The 19,774-nt window shown below is 45.9% G+C and overlaps 1 protein-coding gene across 1 annotated transcript in view; it reads right to left on the bottom strand.

Moving 5' to 3' along the window:
* LOC144108299 (uncharacterized) overlaps positions 1 to 19,774 on the bottom strand; it is a 30,894-nt gene that overhangs the window by 2,746 nt on the left and 8,374 nt on the right. Inside the window, exons 2-9 of the mRNA XM_077641564.1 lie at positions 19,030 to 19,285; positions 17,798 to 17,933; positions 17,473 to 17,640; positions 13,518 to 13,670; positions 9,484 to 9,763; positions 8,144 to 8,304; positions 4,389 to 4,735; positions 1,084 to 1,429 (exon numbers count right to left, since the gene is read on the bottom strand). Of these exons, the coding sequence (XP_077497690.1) occupies positions 1,084 to 1,429; positions 4,389 to 4,735; positions 8,144 to 8,304; positions 9,484 to 9,763; positions 13,518 to 13,670; positions 17,473 to 17,640; positions 17,798 to 17,933; positions 19,030 to 19,285 (1,847 nt within the window). The remainder of the gene's footprint in view (positions 1 to 1,083; positions 1,430 to 4,388; positions 4,736 to 8,143; positions 8,305 to 9,483; positions 9,764 to 13,517; positions 13,671 to 17,472; positions 17,641 to 17,797; positions 17,934 to 19,029; positions 19,286 to 19,774) is intronic.

Genomic DNA, 19,774 nt, shown 5'->3' with positions numbered 1-19,774 from the left:
GTAACATTACGTATTCTTAGTGCAGCGGCCTGCAATGCCTGAACAGGAAAATAACCTAAACCTCACGCGTTTGTGTACAAGGTGGTCGCCGCAATAGGAGAGGCGTCAAAAGCTCGCTAGATTAAGCTTATAGCCAGGTATGGCGTTGCTCTCAAAGCAGACTAGCCGTGCAGCGTGGTACAAAGACTATGAATAACGAAAGTGATGTGAAAATGCGAAGCTGCGATGACATCAACAGAAGTTGCAGCATTTGCAGGGAAATCGAATTTCCATGCGATGATGGATTTTTCTGGCGCAAGGGCATCTGTGGCCAAAGAACGCCGTGACACAAGGTATTTTCATCTTTTCAAGAGGTATGGTCAAAGACCCACTTTCAAGCATTTCACCCTAAATAAGCCGAGCATCAGGCAGAGGAAAACTTGTGCTCATTGTGTTATTGGTGGGTACCCGGCGGCACTGGGGATCGAACCCTGCCCCTACAGCATGCGAGGCGGATGGTCAGACCACTAGGCCACCGCTGAGGTCAAATTTCCAATGCAAGAGTGCTCTGGCGTCCCTGTATGAGAGTTTAGGCGTACTTCTCGTTTGTTCTGAAGTTTAGTGCTTATCGCTATAGCCACACGAACTTATTTAGAGGAATAAACAATTCTTTCAGTGCTTGGTTCACACAGGGCGCCGGAGCGCAGTGAGGGTGCTCGTGTGAGGATTTTGTGTAATAGTGGCTTTGACTGCAACTTTCAGCTCCACCGCGCCATGACTTTCATCAAAAGGAACCATGAAAAACTGACCTGCCACACACCAGTCTACAATAAAGCATCTGTACCTTCGACAAGGCGAGATCACGAACAGTCTCAATTGCTCTGGCATGAGTGGGTCTCTGACATGCTGCGTAGACAAGATATCACTACAATAACTACTATTGCATCCAGCGTCCCTACCCCGCAATTGGATGAGCCCGATGTTCTATTTCGGGTACATACCTGTCCTGAGTAGCACTAGAAGGTTGCTTATCTTCAAAAGAAAAATGATAGAGCGCTCGAAGTGATCACTTTACATATTTCTGTATCATTACTATAGACTCACTCTGTTTCGCCTGAGGGCTTCTTTGATGACGATATCTGAAGCGCAGTTGCCGGATAGCGAATTGACAGCCACGGTGGTCAGGAAGCGGTTACGAGGTATGGCTTCCTTGAGTTCTCGGCAGACGGTACGAATCTGCGGGCATCCACCGGAGTCTTCCTCGTCCACGTTCACGAAAATCTTGTTTAGCGTGCGGTTCTGTTCCACCAGCCTGGCCAGAGCCTTGGCTGACCTCCTGTTGAAAGTCATCCCGCCTATGTCGAGTTCCGAAATGCTACGGTTCTGTTCCAGTGACCGGAGTACGCTGACGATGTGGTTTTCAGGCCAATTGAGTAGCAGGTTCAAATCCCTGCATAAACGAAATGCCAGTCGCTTCAACGTGAAGACGGTAAAAAAGCAGCAGTAGCTGTTTGGAGCAGCACCACTTCCTCGGGAGAATAATGACAGTCAGGAAAACTGCGACGCAATCAGTACACAAGGAAACAACCGTTCACCGTATACGCCATTAAAAGAAAAAACAATCAGTCACGAGACTTCCCCTGTGCTGTTTCCGTCGTGAAGCAAGACAAACTGTTTCCAGAATTGACGCTTTAAACTGCGGAAAACATCTCACGCTGGTCTCATATTCCGAGGTTTTTAAATCAAACATGGCGGGCCACATGATCAGTCCTCTCTAGTCCAGTAATTTGTGCACCTTGCTGGGCAAATTATCTAATCTGACAAAAGAGGCTGGGCCACCTGGTGTGCTTCTCAATTGTACGTCTTCCCTAAAAATAAGTTATTCTCGAAATGGGAGCTATTTGCTCTCCAGCATCCACCCGGGAGCGCGCACCCCATCCTGTACCCAGTGCACCCACCCCCACGCTGCTCTTACCCAAATTCTCCTTGAATGCCCTACGGACCATCCTCTTTGCGGGACCCGGAGCTCCTGATCACTTGGGAGGAATGTGAGATCTTACTGCACTAGACAGATCAGGCCAGGCAGAAGTTCGCCAGAAGAAGCGGCCCTCATCATAGAACTCCATGATCTTATGAACGTATAGTGCGGTGGGGGTAGTGCAGGGACCCAGAGATCTACGTGTCCTAAACCCCTTGGTCATTAATGTTATTTATCTCTCTCTTGCTCTCTCGCTATTCTCGAAAGGGGAGGGCAAGGTTCCTTCTTAGCTAAGACATTTAGGGAGTGGGGTTTGCATAGGGGCTTTACTATACGACTCAAGGTATGTACTTGTGAGTTCACCTAAAAGCGCTGACTTGTCCTAATTTAGAATTCGGAAGGAGAAAAATTTGATGGGGCTCTTACAAATTAAGATGCGAGCTTCATACTCGGCCCCGCCTCGGTGGCTCAGTGGTTAGGGCGCTCGACTACTGATCCGGAGTTCCCGGGTTCGAACCCGACCGCGGCGGCTGCGTTTTTATGGAGGAAAAACGCTAAGGCGCCCGTGTGCTGTGCGATGTCAGTGCACGTTAAAGATCCCCAGGTGGTCGAAATTATTCCGGAGCCCTCCACTACGGCACCAGTTTTTTTTTCCTTTCTTCTTTCACTCCCTCCTTTATCCCTTCCCTTACGGCGCGGTTCAGGTGTCCAACGATATATGAGACAGATACTGCGCCATCTCCTTTCCCCAAAAACCAATTATTATTATTAGCTTCATACTCGGGTGTTAATGGGGTGTTATTCCCTCGTCTGAGAGAAAAGTTGTCGCCACAAAAAAAAGTACGATAGCCTCCATCGAAGCGCGGAGGTCTCCAGTTCACATGCAAAACCACTACGTCAACTATCGTTCAATTTCTTGATTTAAATATTAATTGGTTTTATAGCCGCGTTGGTACGGCGGATGTCTAATCTGCTGAAGAAAAAGGCCTTTTTACCATTTGACAGCCCTTGCCCTAAGCTAGTAGAACGTGCCATTTTGTCCAATACTCCTCAAGCAACGCTAAACAAAAGCTTGGAGCATTGCGTTCGTGAAACATTTTCTTTGGAAAGCGATAGGTTCCGAAACGCAAATTACGCTTTGACGGATTTGAAGCGTCACGATAGCCTTTTGGAAAAGATCAAGGGCACAGCGAAGAAAAACAGACCGCCTTATAAGAAACCACTGCATATCATAGCATATCCCACACTCTCGCATAACGTGCAGAAAGTAGCCAACAGGCAGAATGCAAATCTATTCGCAGCGCCTGCTAAATATTGATGATTTGTCTTCTAGTAAGTAAGTAAGGAAACACGAGTTGTTTGCCGGAAAAAACAGTACACAGAATATGACGCTCAAATTACCTTTGAGGTCTCTTCTTCATGTGGTCGAGTCTATTTAGGGAAAAGTGCCTTATTGTGGCGAGGTGGAGCTAGTTCATACATGCTGAATGAATAATAGCGCAGAGACAACGGACAGAGGAAGTAGACAGAAGCGGCGCTGACTAACAACTGGGCTCTAAACGAAAAACATGAAAGAAAACACACTATTTTCATAAACCTGGAGCGCGTGTGCAACACCAAGAGACTTGTTGATATCTCAATCACTTGAATCTAGATATTTTAGTTCACAATCATGAACACGTGTAAAGAAGGTGCTTGTGACCAAGTATTCGTTTTTGTGAATATGGAACGCTTCAGTAATGTTCCTTGTTAACCTGTGTTTTCTTTTTGTTTTTGTACAGGACCGTGGTTTCGTTGGCGAGTGGCGAGTCCTAAGCGACTTGGGCTAATGCACAGTCCCGGGTCGGGACGAACACCTGTTTAGCTTAACGAACAGCGCAAAAGGACCAGTAAAAGGACAGAAACAGAGAAACAAAACTTCGCCAACTCACTCAGGTTTGAAGCGAAAAGCTTCACTACGCTAGGTAAAGCAGTGTTCGGGTAGGCAGCACAGCGACCTTGAACGATCTTCAGTTCAACCATGGATAGCCGTGTATGACCATATGCAGTACAGTTATGGTGTCGAACCCTTGACCAGTGACCTTGATTCGTGAACTTTAGCTTACCTTTGACCTTTAACTTTGGGTGACCTTTTACCTTACGAACATCCGATGGGGTGATGCGAAGCCACGTGATCACAACCGATGGGAGTGTCGTAAGACCATGTGATACCACGTCATAGCCACATGGTCGTCTGGGTATATATAGAACGGCTATCGCGAGCGTGTAGGGGAGCTGCCATGGACGAGCCTCAGACATGGTTGCTCTTCGCTGAATTCCAGTGTTAGGCAAGTTAAGACACTGCCACATTTTTTCATTCTACTAAACCCCGGTGTCACTCGTAACAGTATAGGACTGAGGAGGGATTGAAATAAAAGCAAATGGTGCCCACCTGATGGCCTTGGTCTTGCAGAGTGCGTCGACCAGCTGTTCAACAACAGCGTGTCCCGCAGGTTCATCGCACTCAATGCCCACTTTAGTAATGTTCGTGGCGGAGACCAGCGGTTCGAGAAGGTTTCTTGCGTCTTCTGCACTGCAGTTGGCCAGGTCTAGGAGGAGGGTAGATATTCTGCACAAGCCTCCGAATTGAGCGACGTACGACGGCAGGGGCTCGTACCAGTCGACGTCAATACGCGACGACGCACCGAGCTCTCGAATGGCGTTGAACATTGTCAGCAGGTCGAGGTCAGGCGTCGAGCAGTACAGGTTGCAGGCCATCTGCTCCAGCGTATAATTCACCTGTTGATGCAAAGCGTTTAATACTGGACGGTGTGGTAAATACGACATTTACAGGTGCAACTGGTGATGCGTCCTTGCAGCAGAATCATTTTCCACTGTTACCGATACAAAGAATACATAGCGTATCTCTTCAATCTAGCAGGTCTAGGACGGAATTGTATGGCTGCCGGCGCGAAATAAGCCTATCAAATCTGTATGCACTATTAATACACCAGGTGCTTAAAGGAAGTCCGCCACTAAGTTTAAAAATGGGGTTTTTCAGGTCCAGTTTTCTCAGGCAAATATTTTGAAAGTTACAAATTTCAAGACACTGTTATCGAAATATTGAAAATAATGGTCCGTTGTTCTGATTTGCAGCAAAATCTTTCTCTTAAAGTGTTTACAGCGATCGCATCGAGCAGATAAGACTGCCATAGAAAACCAATGGGGAACGCTTTTGACGATAACAAAAATGTTAATAGAAAAAAATACAAGAATCACGTCAGGTGATCAGTGGGTATATTGACTGTTATAGTGAAATCTTACATTATATGAAAAAATTGCGTTCATAAACGGTTTCCCGCTCAAAAATGCTTTTGTCCAGAATTGCTGGGTACGATGAGGTAGAAAGGTGGCTTTTTCGGCCAAGTAACAACAGTGCTGGCGGATGCCTGAAAAATGGCGAATCATGTTAACTAGTTGGCGGATTAACAAATTTTGATAAGTTGACTTTTATATATCACAGTTAATCAGCCGGTTGCAACTAGATTGTTTTAGGTCTTATTGAGTTTAACAAAAAACTATAAGGGACCCATAGTGGAGGGCTCCGGATAATTTCAACCGCCTGGGGTTCCCTAGCGTGCACTGACGTCGCATAGTACACGGGTCTCTTGCATTTCTCCTCCATCGAAATGCGACCGCCGCGGCCGGGATCGAACCGCGTCTTTCGGGTTAGCAGCAGAGCACAATAACCACTGAACCGCATCAGCGGCCTAATTCCAATTTGCTGTGCTGAATATGTACGAAGTGTAACAATGTTAAGAATCTAAGATGCAAATGCGACCATTTGTCAAATATACACCAATGGATCGTGGAAACATCTTCCTTGTCCAGCTGCACATCAAGCTTGAAATTCAGAAAAAAAAGATAGATATTGCCGCGAATATTTGCAGTGTTTATTCGTTTTTCAAATCTGCCGCGACACCACCTTATCGCTTTGTTTGCGACGCAAGACGCGACTAGATTTATCTCGATTGATCGCAGCCAGGCAAAGCTGATTCTACGTTGTTCCGGAATGTTCTAGTAACTTTACGCCCTTTATCTCGAATGTTCGCTATCAGCTTTAAATTGAGCACGGCCGACAGCGGCGGGCATTCTGTTCGACGACCGCCGAGCACGCTTGTCGCTTCGCCGCCGCCGAGTGATTCAGTCCATTTTGGGTGCAAGTCAGCCCAATAAACAGTTCTTTTAGAAGATCCTTTCGTCCGTCTTCATCGCTGCTTCGACTGCCGTCACCACTACGTGACAATATGAATACTGGTAGCCAAACTAGTCTGAACAAAAATGGTGGAGGCCACACTTTGAAGGTCGCCGTTTTGACATTCGCTGCATGTGCTGGTGGGCCTAAAAAAGCACCGTATGTTCGAGGAGAATGCCAAGTTTGCACTCATAAGCGCACAAAGTGCCTTAACTCTATACAATCGACGAAATAATTTTTGTGACCTATTTTCAGGAGCTGTGTAATCGCAGGTTTAAGAGGCGCTATGCGGCAGCAGCGAGCGGGAAACAGGCTGCTTGACGTCAGCACTGGGCTCCTTTGTTTCTTCCGCGCCTCTCCCAGTCACGCTCTCTTCTGTTCGTCTGCCGTTCAACTAGCCCGGGATCGGCAGCGATGGGCTCCGCTTAATTTTGTTTTTTTAAGCATGAAACGCTTTTAGCTGCCGTTGTCGGCGCGAGGCGAGAAACTTTAGCCTCGGAATAGCGGAAGAACACCTCCCCGAACCGCAGGGAGGACACTGAGGCGAACCTGAACAATCTTTCGTGAAACTTTCCGTCTGCTATCTAGCGCCTACGTGCTGTGCTGCCGCCGGAACAGTGCATGCGTCAACAACAGTGTCTTTGTTGTCTCGTAATGAGCGAAGCATGTGTACTCAGTCCTCCAGCACAAGTAGCGAATTCGTTCTCCTGGCGACGTGTTAGAAAAGCGAGCACGCTGCGCGCATTGCGCAATACGCACGGCAGAGGGTGCGTGCGGAGCAATGGCGCCATAATAATAATAATAATAATAATAATAATAATAATAATAATAATAATAATAATAATAATAATAATAATAATAATAATAATAATAATAATAATAATTGGTTTTGGGGGAAAGGAAATGGCGCAGTATCTGTCTCATATATCGTTGGACACCTGAACTGCGCCGTAAGGGAAGGGATAAAGGAGGGAGTGAAAGAAGAAAGGAAGGAAGAGGTGCCGTAGTGGAGGGCTCCGGAATAATTTCGACCAGCTGGGGATCTTTAACGTGCACTGACATTGCACAGCACACGGGCGCCTTAGCGTTTTTCCTCCATAAAGACGCAGCCGCCGCGGTCGGGTTCGAACCCCGAGCTCCGGATCAGTAGTCGAGCACCCTAACCACTGAGCCACCACCGCGGGTACCATGAAAATTGATATTAATTGGTTTTTGGGGAAAGAAAATGGCGCAGTATCTGTCTCGTATATCGTTGGACACATGAACCGCGCCGTAAGGGAAGGGATAAAGGAGGGAGTGAACGAACAAGGGAAAAAAGAGGTGCCGTAGTGGAAGGTATACGGAACAATTTCGACCAACTGGGGATCTTTAACGTGCACTGACATCGCACCGCACACGGGCGCCTTAGCGTTTTGTCTCCATAAAGACGCAGCCGCCGCGGTCGGGTTCGAGCCCGGGAACTGCGGATCCGTAGACGAGCGCCCTAACCACTGAGCCCCACCATGGCGGCCAACATTCAAAGCGAAGTTTATGGTTTAGGGAGGTTTTACGTCCCAAAGCGACTCAGGCTATGAGGGACTCTGTAGTGAATTGCTCCGGAAATTTCCACCACCAGGTGTTCTTTAAATGCCCGGACATCGAACAGTTCACGGGCTTCTGCAATTTCGCCTCTATCGAAATTCAACCGCCACGGCCGGGATCGAGACCGTGTCTTTCGGGTCAGCAGCCAAGCGGCATAACCACTGAGCCACCGCGGCAGCTATTTTTGATTTCCGTGGTTAGAAAAGTTATTTACTCGGTAATATATCCTTCCCCGGATAGAGGTTATAGTGGGCTTAAAAAATTTTAAAAATATTAATGCCCAGCCCACAACAGCAGTGCGCCAGCTGGAATAGTGCTAAGGGTCGCGACCGTAAATATTAAACATTGAAATAATGATGTACTCCACTTACTCCGAGCGCCTGGACGAGGACACAGACTGAGGCGGCGGAAAGCTTGTTATTCTTTATGTCGAGCACACGGAGACGAGAGTCCATGCGCAGCTGGGATGCAGCGTTGATCGCAAACTCCTCGCTCACGGCGAACCCACGTATCTTCAACTCCACCAGGCCGCCTGCGCGGCGACACAGACGCGGGCACGTAGGTGTTGGTAAGAGACGCAGGCTTCTGGTGCCCGTACCCCGCGCGAAACATGACAAAATTATGTTGCGTAAAGAAGTAGTAATGGGATGAGCCTGAGATCGATCAATGCCATCTAATTCAATAGTATTAACTCGAAAAGTAGAAGTAGCAGTTGAGTTTTGTAACTAATCAAGAATTGATTACTTACAAAAGTGACAAATAAATGCTCTGGTAACATAAAAGCAGCGATATCCATAGAAATGGAATTCTCACTACAACTTTAAGCTCGCGATAACCGTTAACGCTGCGACCACAAAAGGCATAATGAAAAAAAGAGGAAATAGAGAAAAAGGCAGAGAAAACGAATAGTAAGGGAAGAGAAGCAAGTAAACTAAATTGAAACAGGACAGGCAACGTATTACAAAACAGGCTTGGAAATACTGCTGCAAACAGGCATGAAAATATTTAGAGAGATGAGAGCAACAAGTTTGGGAATGTCACATGACAAATATCCAGGGTGTGCAGACCTGCTCGAGGAGCGGGCAATCTCTTTTCGTAGAGCAGTTAATGTCTCTAAGAGGATGTTACGACAGAACTGGTTTTTATAATGCTTGTAATTACTGCCTTGTTGAAAAACTGTTGTCTCATCGGTAACGATATCAGTATGAAGGAACACAATGAGCTTCGTAAACTCTAGCGTTTCCCTTCTTTCTTGGAAAAAAATATGCAGTCGGACGTTGAACATACGGGGCCGCTTCAGCCGAAGGTAGCCTCGGGGATTTGCCTCCCATGGTAACGTGAATGAAGTGTTATTAAAACTAACGTTGGGATGGGCGAAGTCATTCAGAAATCTAGTTATTTAACTCCGAGTGACGGTGAAAAGTCTGCGAGTTATATTTCAGAACCTTTCCTTTATCGCCCTCTTCCGAATCGAAGGGACAGACTGAAACAATCCGCAGAGCAAATCTCTATTAACCTGTCACAGAGCGTAAGTGATTAGGCACGTCGGTATTGCATGGATAATTTGCAGTGAAAGAAAAATCAAAGGAGAAAGCAACGCTTTCACGTGCTCTATCTCTATCCTACTTACCCATTTAGTTTAGTTTATTAACCTTTTGGCACTTAAACTTTTTTATGAACCATGCTGCAATTCAAAACGCCAAGTTCTTGCCTCCGATAAGGGCTGCATAAGCCCGCTGCAGACGTGGATCGCACGGTGTACAGTAGTAGAATGTGAGGCTTTCCAGGTGACTTGTGGATGCCGGTGTGAGCCCTGCAGTAGCGTCGGTCCCTGCCGTGCATGAAGGCGGACGCTGCGTCAAGGCGGCGGCCATGGCCTCGATGTCCTCGGCAAGAATGGTAAAGAAGTTCACCGTGAGGGACTTGAGGCTCGAGCTCTGCAGCGCAGCCCGAAGCACGGCAGAAGGAGTGCTCTCAGTGGTGCCTCTGATCTGCAGCCAGAAGGAAGAAATAAATGCATTATGTTTGATGGTGGGTATCAGACCGTATTTATTGCGTCGAGGCAGAACAGAGAAAGTGTTTATGCTCATAGACTCATCAGCCAGGTAGTAAGAATGGCCTTCAAAACATCCGAGGTCTAAAACTCCTCACAACAAAAAACAAGAGACCAAAGATAGTATCACCCTCTAGAACATAGGATTTCAAAGGGCGAAGGAAAAAATCCTATTTGAATTTGGGTGCGTACAACAGTTTTGATGCGGTGGCATTCTTCTTTTACCAAGGAATGCATAGCTGCAGGACAAGTGGTGGAACTATATGAAAAGCAAAACCGCAAAAAAATGGCCCTGTGCTGTCGCCTGCCTTTGTCCGTCTCTTTGTGCACATCACGACACAGATGCTCTGCCTTTATCGTACGTAACTTTCACCATGAGGTATAGCGAGCTTCGGAACACCACCGAGTGGTGCCATCGAGTTGGCGTGCACTGCCGCGCTGCTATTGTAGGGTGCAGGTTCTAGACTTACAAAATTATTTGGTCAAATGAAACAAAAACGTGTCCATCAATTTTTCTGAAATTAAAGCTATTGAAAAGTACAGTGAAAGGTACTACACTTTGTATCTATACTTTGACTACCTCCCTAAGCAATTGACGTTGTATACGCTTAAAAAGCAAGTTAATCATTTTTTGGATTTTTATTCTTACGTGCTGTACATTTTTTCATAAATTATTGGCAGCTTCTGTCTCTCCAGCATAACGTGAAATAACAGCTTGAATGAGCGCATTGAGAACGTAAAAATGAGTAAAATAATAAAGCACTACGGTTTCGTACTTTTGTTTTAGGGAAAAATGTTTTAAAGTATTCTATATAAAAGCATAATGTCTTTCATTCGAGCAAAAAAAAAAAATAACAGTGACGCTTCAAAAACTTCGTTCCTAACAATTTGCTTTTTTCTGATTATTTGCGAACATAAGATGCCGGCCGCGACACGAAAATTTTTTCCACCAAAAACAAGCTCTATGAATCTTTAGCAGAGCAACACAATCGACCATATTATTTTGAAAAAAAATATCGAAGATCATTGAGCACAGTCTATCATTTGGCCTTTAAGGACCCAGTAATTACTTAAATATCAGTACTGAACTAGGGTATACAATACACGCAGACGATACAACAGTGTTATCCAGAAATAGTAGTTACACAAATGTCGAAAATTACGAATAAAAACGTGATTTCAGAGTTTTATAAATGCACTTTCACTTTAAGCCTAAGTATCGAATTCTTTGCTGCTAACGTCCATTTTTTTACGAGTTTATGAATACACTGACAATCGATTACGTGAGCTCCAGAACAAGGCTATTCACCACTCAGAAGGAGCGTACTGGTGCCCAAACCCATTCCTTTCTTCGTACATATTAAACCCATGACTACATGTTATTCTTATTCATAATTCAGCTCTTCCATAACAATAGCAGATTACTACTCGTGACAACGCAGTCTCGCCCGTAGTACCGTCCGCAGATTACAAAAGCATTTACCTCTCCGAGAAAAGTATCAAGGAAGGGAACCCTACTGGAGCCACGAAAGTATAAAGGAATATTTTTTTAATCCTTCAAAAATTGTCCTGTTGATCAATGGCAAACTATACTGCGGTCATTCCTTTCTTGAAAGATAATTAGAAAATACAGGAAAGACAACCACATGCCACCAGTGGGATACGAAGACACGAACTCCGCATGTCGCGTACGGTGCTCTGCCGATTCAACTACAGTTTTGGTTGTCCAAACTGCTGTTAAATTTTGTGTTCCATGTAGCATATATGCGTGTTCATCAGAGCCATCCTCGTCCCTCTTTCCCTATCTGTCCTTCCCCGAGAAAGAGGAAGAATAAGCGCCGAAATGCCAAGGACTTCCACAAGATCAGTATCTGGCTTCATACCCTAAGCTTTAGAGGGAATGGACTTAACGGGGCACCACGAACACGTGTGCAACCGACATCATTTGTGCTGGCATAGGCAAGCCACCACGGCGCAACTCTGTACAGTCAGCGATATTGTCTCTGTCTAACTTCCAAGTTTGTATACTGTTCTATTTGTAAGGATGACGAAATTTCTCTTTTCGTGCCGCATCTTTCAGCAAAAATCTTCAGCCCTAACTTACCTTGAAGTGACGGCGGTAGCCGCTCTGCATCCTCTACGTGACTACAGAACTTTATCAGACTGCACACACGCGGCTAAAAATCGCTAATGTAATAAAGCGGATAGACCCCATAGAATATTAGTCTTGAGCCAGGAACTCATGCAGCTGGATAACGTTCTCAATAGAAATTATACAATGATCAGGTGGTTGCTACGTCTTAGACAGCAACACCTGTAGTTGTGAAAATATCCCAAAAAAGGAACAAAACTTCGATAGCCTAAATGTAACAAAACTTCCCAAAAGGCATACAGGCGCTGGAAGCCACGACAGGTTAAATCTGTTTAAGTGAGGAAGTGATGGCAAATCAGGAAAGCGAGGAAGGTGTCAGTCGATGAATAGGACTGGATTGACTTGCATATGGGCATTCCCTTCCAACTCCTGTATCTACAGATACCTCTCAAAATGGCCAGGATGACCCTCCGAAACACAAGGAACCTACAATGGCTAAGTTAGAGCCGCCGCGCAGGCTTGGTTGTTATGCTGCTCGGCTGCTGACCCGAAAGATGCGGGTTTGATCCAGGCCGCAGCGGTTTCATTTTGATGGAGGCGAAATGATAGAGGCCTCTGTACTGTGCAATGTCACTGCAAGTTAAAGAACCCTAAGCCGTCAAAATTACCTGCAGCACTCCACAAAAGTGTCCCTAAAACCTAAAGGTCTAAGCTACTTCATAACAAGAAGAATTCAGAAGAAAGCTGTTGCCACCGCTTCTTGACTATGTCAGCACCTTGTTCAGCAGTTACCTCACATATAATACGAAGCTGCGCCGTCTACAGACCGTGGACGGACAAGGGAGCAGCAAGGTAGGACCCTTCCTACCTACGCTTGCGTTACCCTCGAACATGCGTGGCGTGAACCTCGCAACGATGTTCGGATCGCCTGTTAAGCCTAACAGCTTCATGTGTCTCCCCACGCGCGGATAAGTGTGGCACTGCCGGCGCTTCTGACGAGTATTTCGGTTCCCGGCTGCAGACTGCAACTGCCAAGGTGAATGTGCTGCACGCCAAGTGCGACAGTGCCTGAGCCACGTATGAGAGTAAGCGGTCGCACACGTGCAAGGAGCCAACTTTTGTTGCGCGCTGGACATGATGAATACCGTGGGTGAGCCGCCTATACCAGCTTTTCGCTGTAATAACGTATGACAGTTCGATCCTGCAGGTATCAGCGTGCCTACGGGGCCAGACCATTGAGGCTATCATGAAATCTTAGATTAACGAAAGTGAACCGATTTTTCGAAGGAGAAATGATATGGACAACGTTAAGTGAGGGGGAAGGAGGCAGTGTCATTAAAGATCAGATGCATGCGATTATATAACGAATCCAAGAGGAGAAGACCGACCTGAATGAAACAAAAAGGGCCGTGTTGATGATCGAGTCATGCTAGCGTAACACAGGGGATATCATGATCAGAGGAACGTAAACGGAAAGCAAATAGAGAAACAGGATTAGAAAATGTGGTGAAGTAGAGTGGTTTCGCCAGGCGCAGGATAAGGCCTTAGTGAAAGATACAAATTATCATGGCCCAAAAGCAAAATCTGCAGTGCTCCTTACCTCTAGGTTTTCAAGAGCGACGTGGTTTCGCACGACGTCTGCGAGAACTTCGCTATCATGTGGTACCACAAGGTGCTCTGGCAGCGTGAGACTTGTAACTGTCTTGTTCTCGGCCAGGTACCCCAGGAACGCAATAGCCTCGCCAACTCCGGCCTGCGTAAATTCCAGTCAGGTGGCCACAGTGACTTCATTCCGGAAAGCAGTAGTTGCCGAAATTGGACAAGAAACTTTTCGGTGCTTTGCGCACCGAAAGGCTACATTCTGACCAGAGTCGGGGTGGCGTCTTTCGGGGTGTTACACGGAACTTAAAAAAATTAAAAATGAAACCCATTCCTAACCAAGCAAGAGTCGCAGTATTTACTTCATTCTGTCGCACTTTGCTATTGTTCAGGGAACTTGAGATCAGTGACATAAGCGGTGTTTCAAATAAATGCGTAAGGGAGATCAAAGCGGCAAGCGTCGCACATGCTAACGCGAAACTTTAGACTCGTCACTCAAAGCGTGCTCTGATTACGGAAGAATGTGACATAGAAAAAAGACCCGCTCTTTCGTTTTATTTGAAACAAATTATAGCAAAATAAGGTGTTCACGGTTATTGCTAAGGCAGTTAAATTGCTGATGCTGCTGCTATAGATGACCTTGGGTTTTTCGGCGATAGAACATCTGCGGTCAAATAACGGTCAAATTTATCTTTTCGTCGACGTAAACAGAGAATGGAATGAACCGAGGCAGGAGGCTCTCTATCCAATTATTTTAGCTATGAAAAGTGTGCAGCTGAGAGCACCACCTTAAAGAACGCAGTTTTCCTGTATTAACTGCTTGGATAAAGTGTTTTCAAAGCGACACACGAAGGTATGATCGGAGAGATCAATAGAACTCGGCATAATCTCTGACACTGAAAAGGACCACAGATCACGAAGAATACCAAAACGCCACGTCGTATTTTATTCTTTGTTCAGGTGAAAATGCAGATAGACAGTGCTCTTTATGAACAGAACCATCTTTTACATGAGTCGAATGAAGGGGGCTGGTCGGAAGCTGACCGGTTGCTGACCGGCCAGACCTGAACCCAGCCTGGCATTGGTTAAGAAGGCCATTGAGCTCAAGAAAAAAAATAAATAAGGCCAATATTTATCTTTTTTTCCCGACGAGCTTGAATAAGCAGTTAGAGAAATCAGCCTAGCTGTAGCTATAGCTGCAAGAGTAGCTCACTTGTTTCCAAGCCTTGGGCTCACGCCCAGAGCATGACAATAGATATTCACTCCTAATGCTTTCTTGTCGGGACCTGCTGTTTAGTTTTTACATTTTTCTAGTGTAATATTCAACTTATGCATAGTGAAAGGGTTATTGTACCACTCGGGAATTGATTCTTGTACTTTCACCATCCTGGATGAACCGCTCCAGAAGCTGAGCCAATAATTTTTACAACGCATCACTTGACAGGTTATTTTCCCGTAAGATCTAAACAGTGCCTATAGCCGCCGCAGTGGCTCAGTGGCTATGAAGCTCGGCGGCTGACGCAAAAGACGCAGTTCAATGCCGGGCGGGGCGGTCGAATTTCCATGGAGGCAAAATTCTAGAAGCCCGTGTACTGTGCGATGTCAGTGCACGTTAAAGAACCCCAGGTAGTCGAAATTTCTGGAGCCCTTCACTACGATGTCCCTCATAGCCTGAGTCGATTTGGGACTTAAACTCCATAAACCTAAAACAATCCTAAACAGTCCTACCCTTATCATTGCTGCACGCATTAGGACTCATTGCCTTCGCTTCTGAATGACTAACGAGCATAAGCGGGTATTTGAAGATTTTTTGCACTCTTGAGGTCCACAAGTCCAGGCCGCTCTTTTGGGGATTCCCACAGTGTTTCCGAAGCCGAGGACCTCAGAGTCACCTCCATCGCCTGCAGCCGAGGCAGGGAAGCAGAGTGGGTTTGTCACAAGTTACGGAGTTCCTCTCAGGTCTCTTTGCTGTGCCAGCTGTCAGCGAAAAGTGCACTCTAGCGCATGAAAAAATAGTGCAAACGGTGTCTGCTTGTTGAGTAAGCGGGTGGAAGGGCGAGAGAGGTGCACACCAACAAAGATGTACTGCGTGCCCACCGTTAGTACTCTTAATTTGGTTCCACATAGGGTCCAGTTCCTCAATGGAACCTATGTGAAACTATTTTTTGAAAGAATTATACCTGAACAAATGGAACCGCATTTAAGAAAACACTAGAATTTCTGGTGCAACTTGTCAGTGCACTGAGTAGTTTTATGTGGAACAGTGTTCAACATGCTCTTATTTGGAACCATGTTCCGGCAATAATTCGAAGAATATTATGTGACGCCAGTTGTGCCTTGATTGCAGGGGTTGAGACTGCAAATAAGCCCTTCAAAAAGGAAATATCAGTCTACTGCTGCATTGCGGGCACGTCCAACCTCTCGTAAAGCTAACCGTTCTCACATCGGGTTTGCGACGTTCGGAGCACTAATTCTGCATTGCTGGGAGCGGTCAACTCAGGTACAAATATACCATGCAGCGACGCTTTCCCATAACTGATAATACTTCGGTAAAATTAATCTTGGAAAACCCAATGTTCCACCCCAGTGGATATTCTTGCATAGTATAGCAGTGCATGCATGCCATGACAATACGGGTCCCATTCTATATGGTAAAGTCAATGTGAGTAACACCGAGAGAGGGTTTTGTTACTCGATCTCGCTTGCCTGCCGTTATCTGGAACACTACACACAAATTAACATCACTAAACTTGAAAAGCTACAACGTAAGTAGGTCGGTAAGGCTAATTTATAACGCATTTAATGACGGGCATTCCCAACCCAGCCCTTACTAGACGCTACTTCGGAAAGCCCACTCTTAAGGCGTTGGTAGAAACGAATGAATCTTTCTTTACTCGCTTTATAACAAGCAACTTGCAATTGTTAAGATATGCTATAATGAAGCCACTACTCCACGAGCAACACTTTCCTATCACCCTTAAAAGGTTGGCGAATATCCCTGAAAAACTAAAAATAAAAAAATTGCTTCTCAGAAACGCTCGCCATCGGAAAACGTTACCTGCTGATGTTGTTCAATGCGCAAGTTATTCTCTCGCTCACTATCCTGAATGTCGAATTGCGTTCACTGTGTTCTTATTTGCAGATTTTTTTCTCAGACAATGGCGTTCCATTAGCTTTATGTTCCTTTGTCATGTTTTGTTTAATTTGTTTTTGTGTTTTGCAATCTAACTTGCTGCTTGCCGGGGTAATGCTGGTTTGACTTCATGGTGATTTGTTACAATCCTATGCTTAAAATATTTTTAAGCTGATGTATCTCTTGTATGTCAAGTCCCATCTAAAGACTGGCACTCAGGCTGCTAGTTTTAAATAAAAAAAATGAGCCGACTCTGAGGCAGCCAGCTAGACGTACTTGCCTAGTAAGTTTATGTTGCACGACACGCGAAAACGCATGCTACCACCCCGAACACTCTGCGACAAACGGTTGAGCAGCAATATTCATATGAAGATTAGTAAAGACGTGAAATTGGGGGTACATAAGTCGCCAGTTCGCATCCCTGCCTAGAGCTAGGCTCTAACCTAACAAGTAAGTTTATGCTGCACAAAACACTGAATCGCATGACGCCATCCGGAACATTCTGGGGTAAACGGTTAGCCTAAAAATTTACACGAATGTTGGGTCTAAGTGCCCCAACTGACGCCTGCCAGACAGAGATATACCGGATCGACATTGTTTAGTTTCGAGTTGTAATGCTGGGTCGTCGCGCTGCAGCCTGTTATTTTATTCAACAAGTAATCTCCTCGGTTACCATGGCAAGCACTGGGTTACGATTTGTGTTATATTCCTGCCCAACACTGAGACCCGAAACGCGAGAAGTAGAGCTTAACGGTCTAAAAAAGAAAAAAAATGAGGCCGTTGCACACACACAACGGAAATGACTACAAATTGCGCGCTTTACCTGGACGTCATGAAGGGCGATGCATTTGAGAGTGGTGCTGCGCGCCAGATATCTGCCCAGCATGTGCGCCACGTCATCATCGAAGAAGACGTGCCGTATGTCCAGGGAATGGAGGGCCGAAAGGCAGGCGACCGAGTGGCACCACATCTGCATGTCGAACAGGTGCCGCTAGAGAGGGAAAAACGTTGCGAGATCCTTTGACCAGTGCCCTTGTTGGAAATAAAAGTTTCAGCATAGCGTTATCGGGTGCATGTCCTCAGCTGGTGGAAGCAGTATACGGTAACGCCATGCTAAAATTGTTGGCAGCGAAGGCAGGAAAGCTCACCACGGGGCACTGGTCGCTCAGCGGACCAATGTATTTGAAGTACTGAACTCCAGCGCCCCCATTCTGCAGGCCATGCCAGAAGATGTTCATCTCGATTAAGGTGACATTTTGGTTCAGTACAACACGGGTCAGGCACCTGCACCATTGCGAGAAATCATAGCAAACATCCAGACGTTGGTCAGTGCTTTTTTCATGCTGTCTTCATCTCAATGCCTTAAGAAAATGTTCACTAGCCCGCCCTCTTTTAGTAGCTAAAGCTGCAGACCATTGTGCTTTATAGCTTGGAGTTTCATGATTGATCTTCACAGCCAAAATTATTCGAGAATCACGGATTTCCTTACGCAGTATTAGAGATATGCTCGAAATGCTGTTGGAGGCTGTTGTAGCAGGTGGAGTCAAGGAATTTTTCGAATAAGCGAAAGCCTCATCTATGGGTCATGTGACAATTGCCATGTGACTGACGATGAGTCGTAAAAATGAAAAAGTGATGACGTTGTTCAATGGTGATTTGATAAGCGTCACTCGAAAGTGACGACTTATGAGTCATGCAACACTGTCACGCGACAAAGAACGTGGAAAAGTTTTCTACTTCATTCAAAGTCACGAGAAAGTGTAGAAACGAAGCACCTAGTAGCACAAACGAACACCTAATCACCGCAGTGGCAGCAACAACAATGCTTTCGCATTCCTTTAATGCAGATCCAGTGCTCCCAATTTTGTGAAGAGAAAAGCGTCACTACACTAGGTAAAGCAGCCTTCGGGTAGGCAGCACAACGACCTTGAACAACCTTCAGCCCAACCGAGGATAGCCGTGAATGACCATATATGTGGTACAGTAAGGTGTCGAACCCTTGACCCCTGACCTTGACCCATGACCTTTAGTTGACCTTTGACCTTTCACAATTCGTGACTTGGGTTGACCTTTGACATTAAGAACATCCGATGTGGTGGTGTGAAGCCACGTGATGGCATCTGATGGGGGTGTCGTAAAACCAAGTTATACCACGTCATAGCCATGTGGCCGTGTGGGTAATATAGAGCGGCTGTCGCGAACGTGTAGCGGAGCAGCCATGGAGAAGCCTCAGACGCTTTGCAAGCGTCCTTGCTTTTCGTTGAACTCATCGGTTAGCCAAGTGAAGCCACTCCCAATTTTTTTTCCCCAATGTACGACATAGAAAACCGAAAAACGCGACAGACACGACTTGCGTAGGCCATCCGCACGCGCCACTCGCCTATGCTGCTGCAGAAGCACGTGCATCAGAAGGGAGGACCGGAGGGCGTCGGAGGCTTGAGGAATGCAGCTCTTAGGCGAGCTGTATCCCCGCATGGTTAGTTCACCCCACGAGTGTTCCTGCAGCTCTACGTAGGTGCGAGACAGCAGGCGGTTCCACGGCTCGAGCTCGGACATTAGCCAGCACTGCTTTTCACCGGGCTCCCCCGTGCAGGGCCGGTCGTAGTTCTCGCGGTAGCCGCTGCCATCTTGAAGCGCTGCATTGCGGTTAGGAAACAGAGAAAGGGGTTAGGCTTGTATTATGGCCTTCTCTGGCCAATTCGACATCGGCTTAAGGTAGGATGCCGGCCTTTTAACTTTTGAAAAAAAACTTTCCGCAATAAAATGCTTCAATCTATATCTCCGCACAAGATCCACTCTCAAAATCATCTTGAGGTATGAAAGAAAAATCAATACAATAATTTTTCTTTGATCAATACAAAGCGCGAGCTTTGAAACACGTTCTCCTTCAAGCGATCGCAATTCCGACTCCCCTCTCCAATTGCCGCCTTTTTTTTTTCATCCTCATCATCATATTATTTTATAAAACCAATACATCAAAAATTAATTGGACCAATAGCCAGCTCGGCTAGTGAAAGGTCCAAATACATAATATTGACTAAAGAATGGCACACATTCAAAATACATGCACAAAAAGACGTGAGATGCTACAATAGCGGCATTGCACATATGTTAAGCACGTACAT

The sequence above is a fragment of the Amblyomma americanum genome, chromosome 10 (genome assembly GCF_052857255.1).
Source record: "Amblyomma americanum isolate KBUSLIRL-KWMA chromosome 10, ASM5285725v1, whole genome shotgun sequence".
NCBI classification, from domain to species: domain Eukaryota; kingdom Metazoa; phylum Arthropoda; class Arachnida; order Ixodida; family Ixodidae; genus Amblyomma; species Amblyomma americanum.
This window is presented reverse-complemented; position numbering and strand designations above follow the sequence as displayed.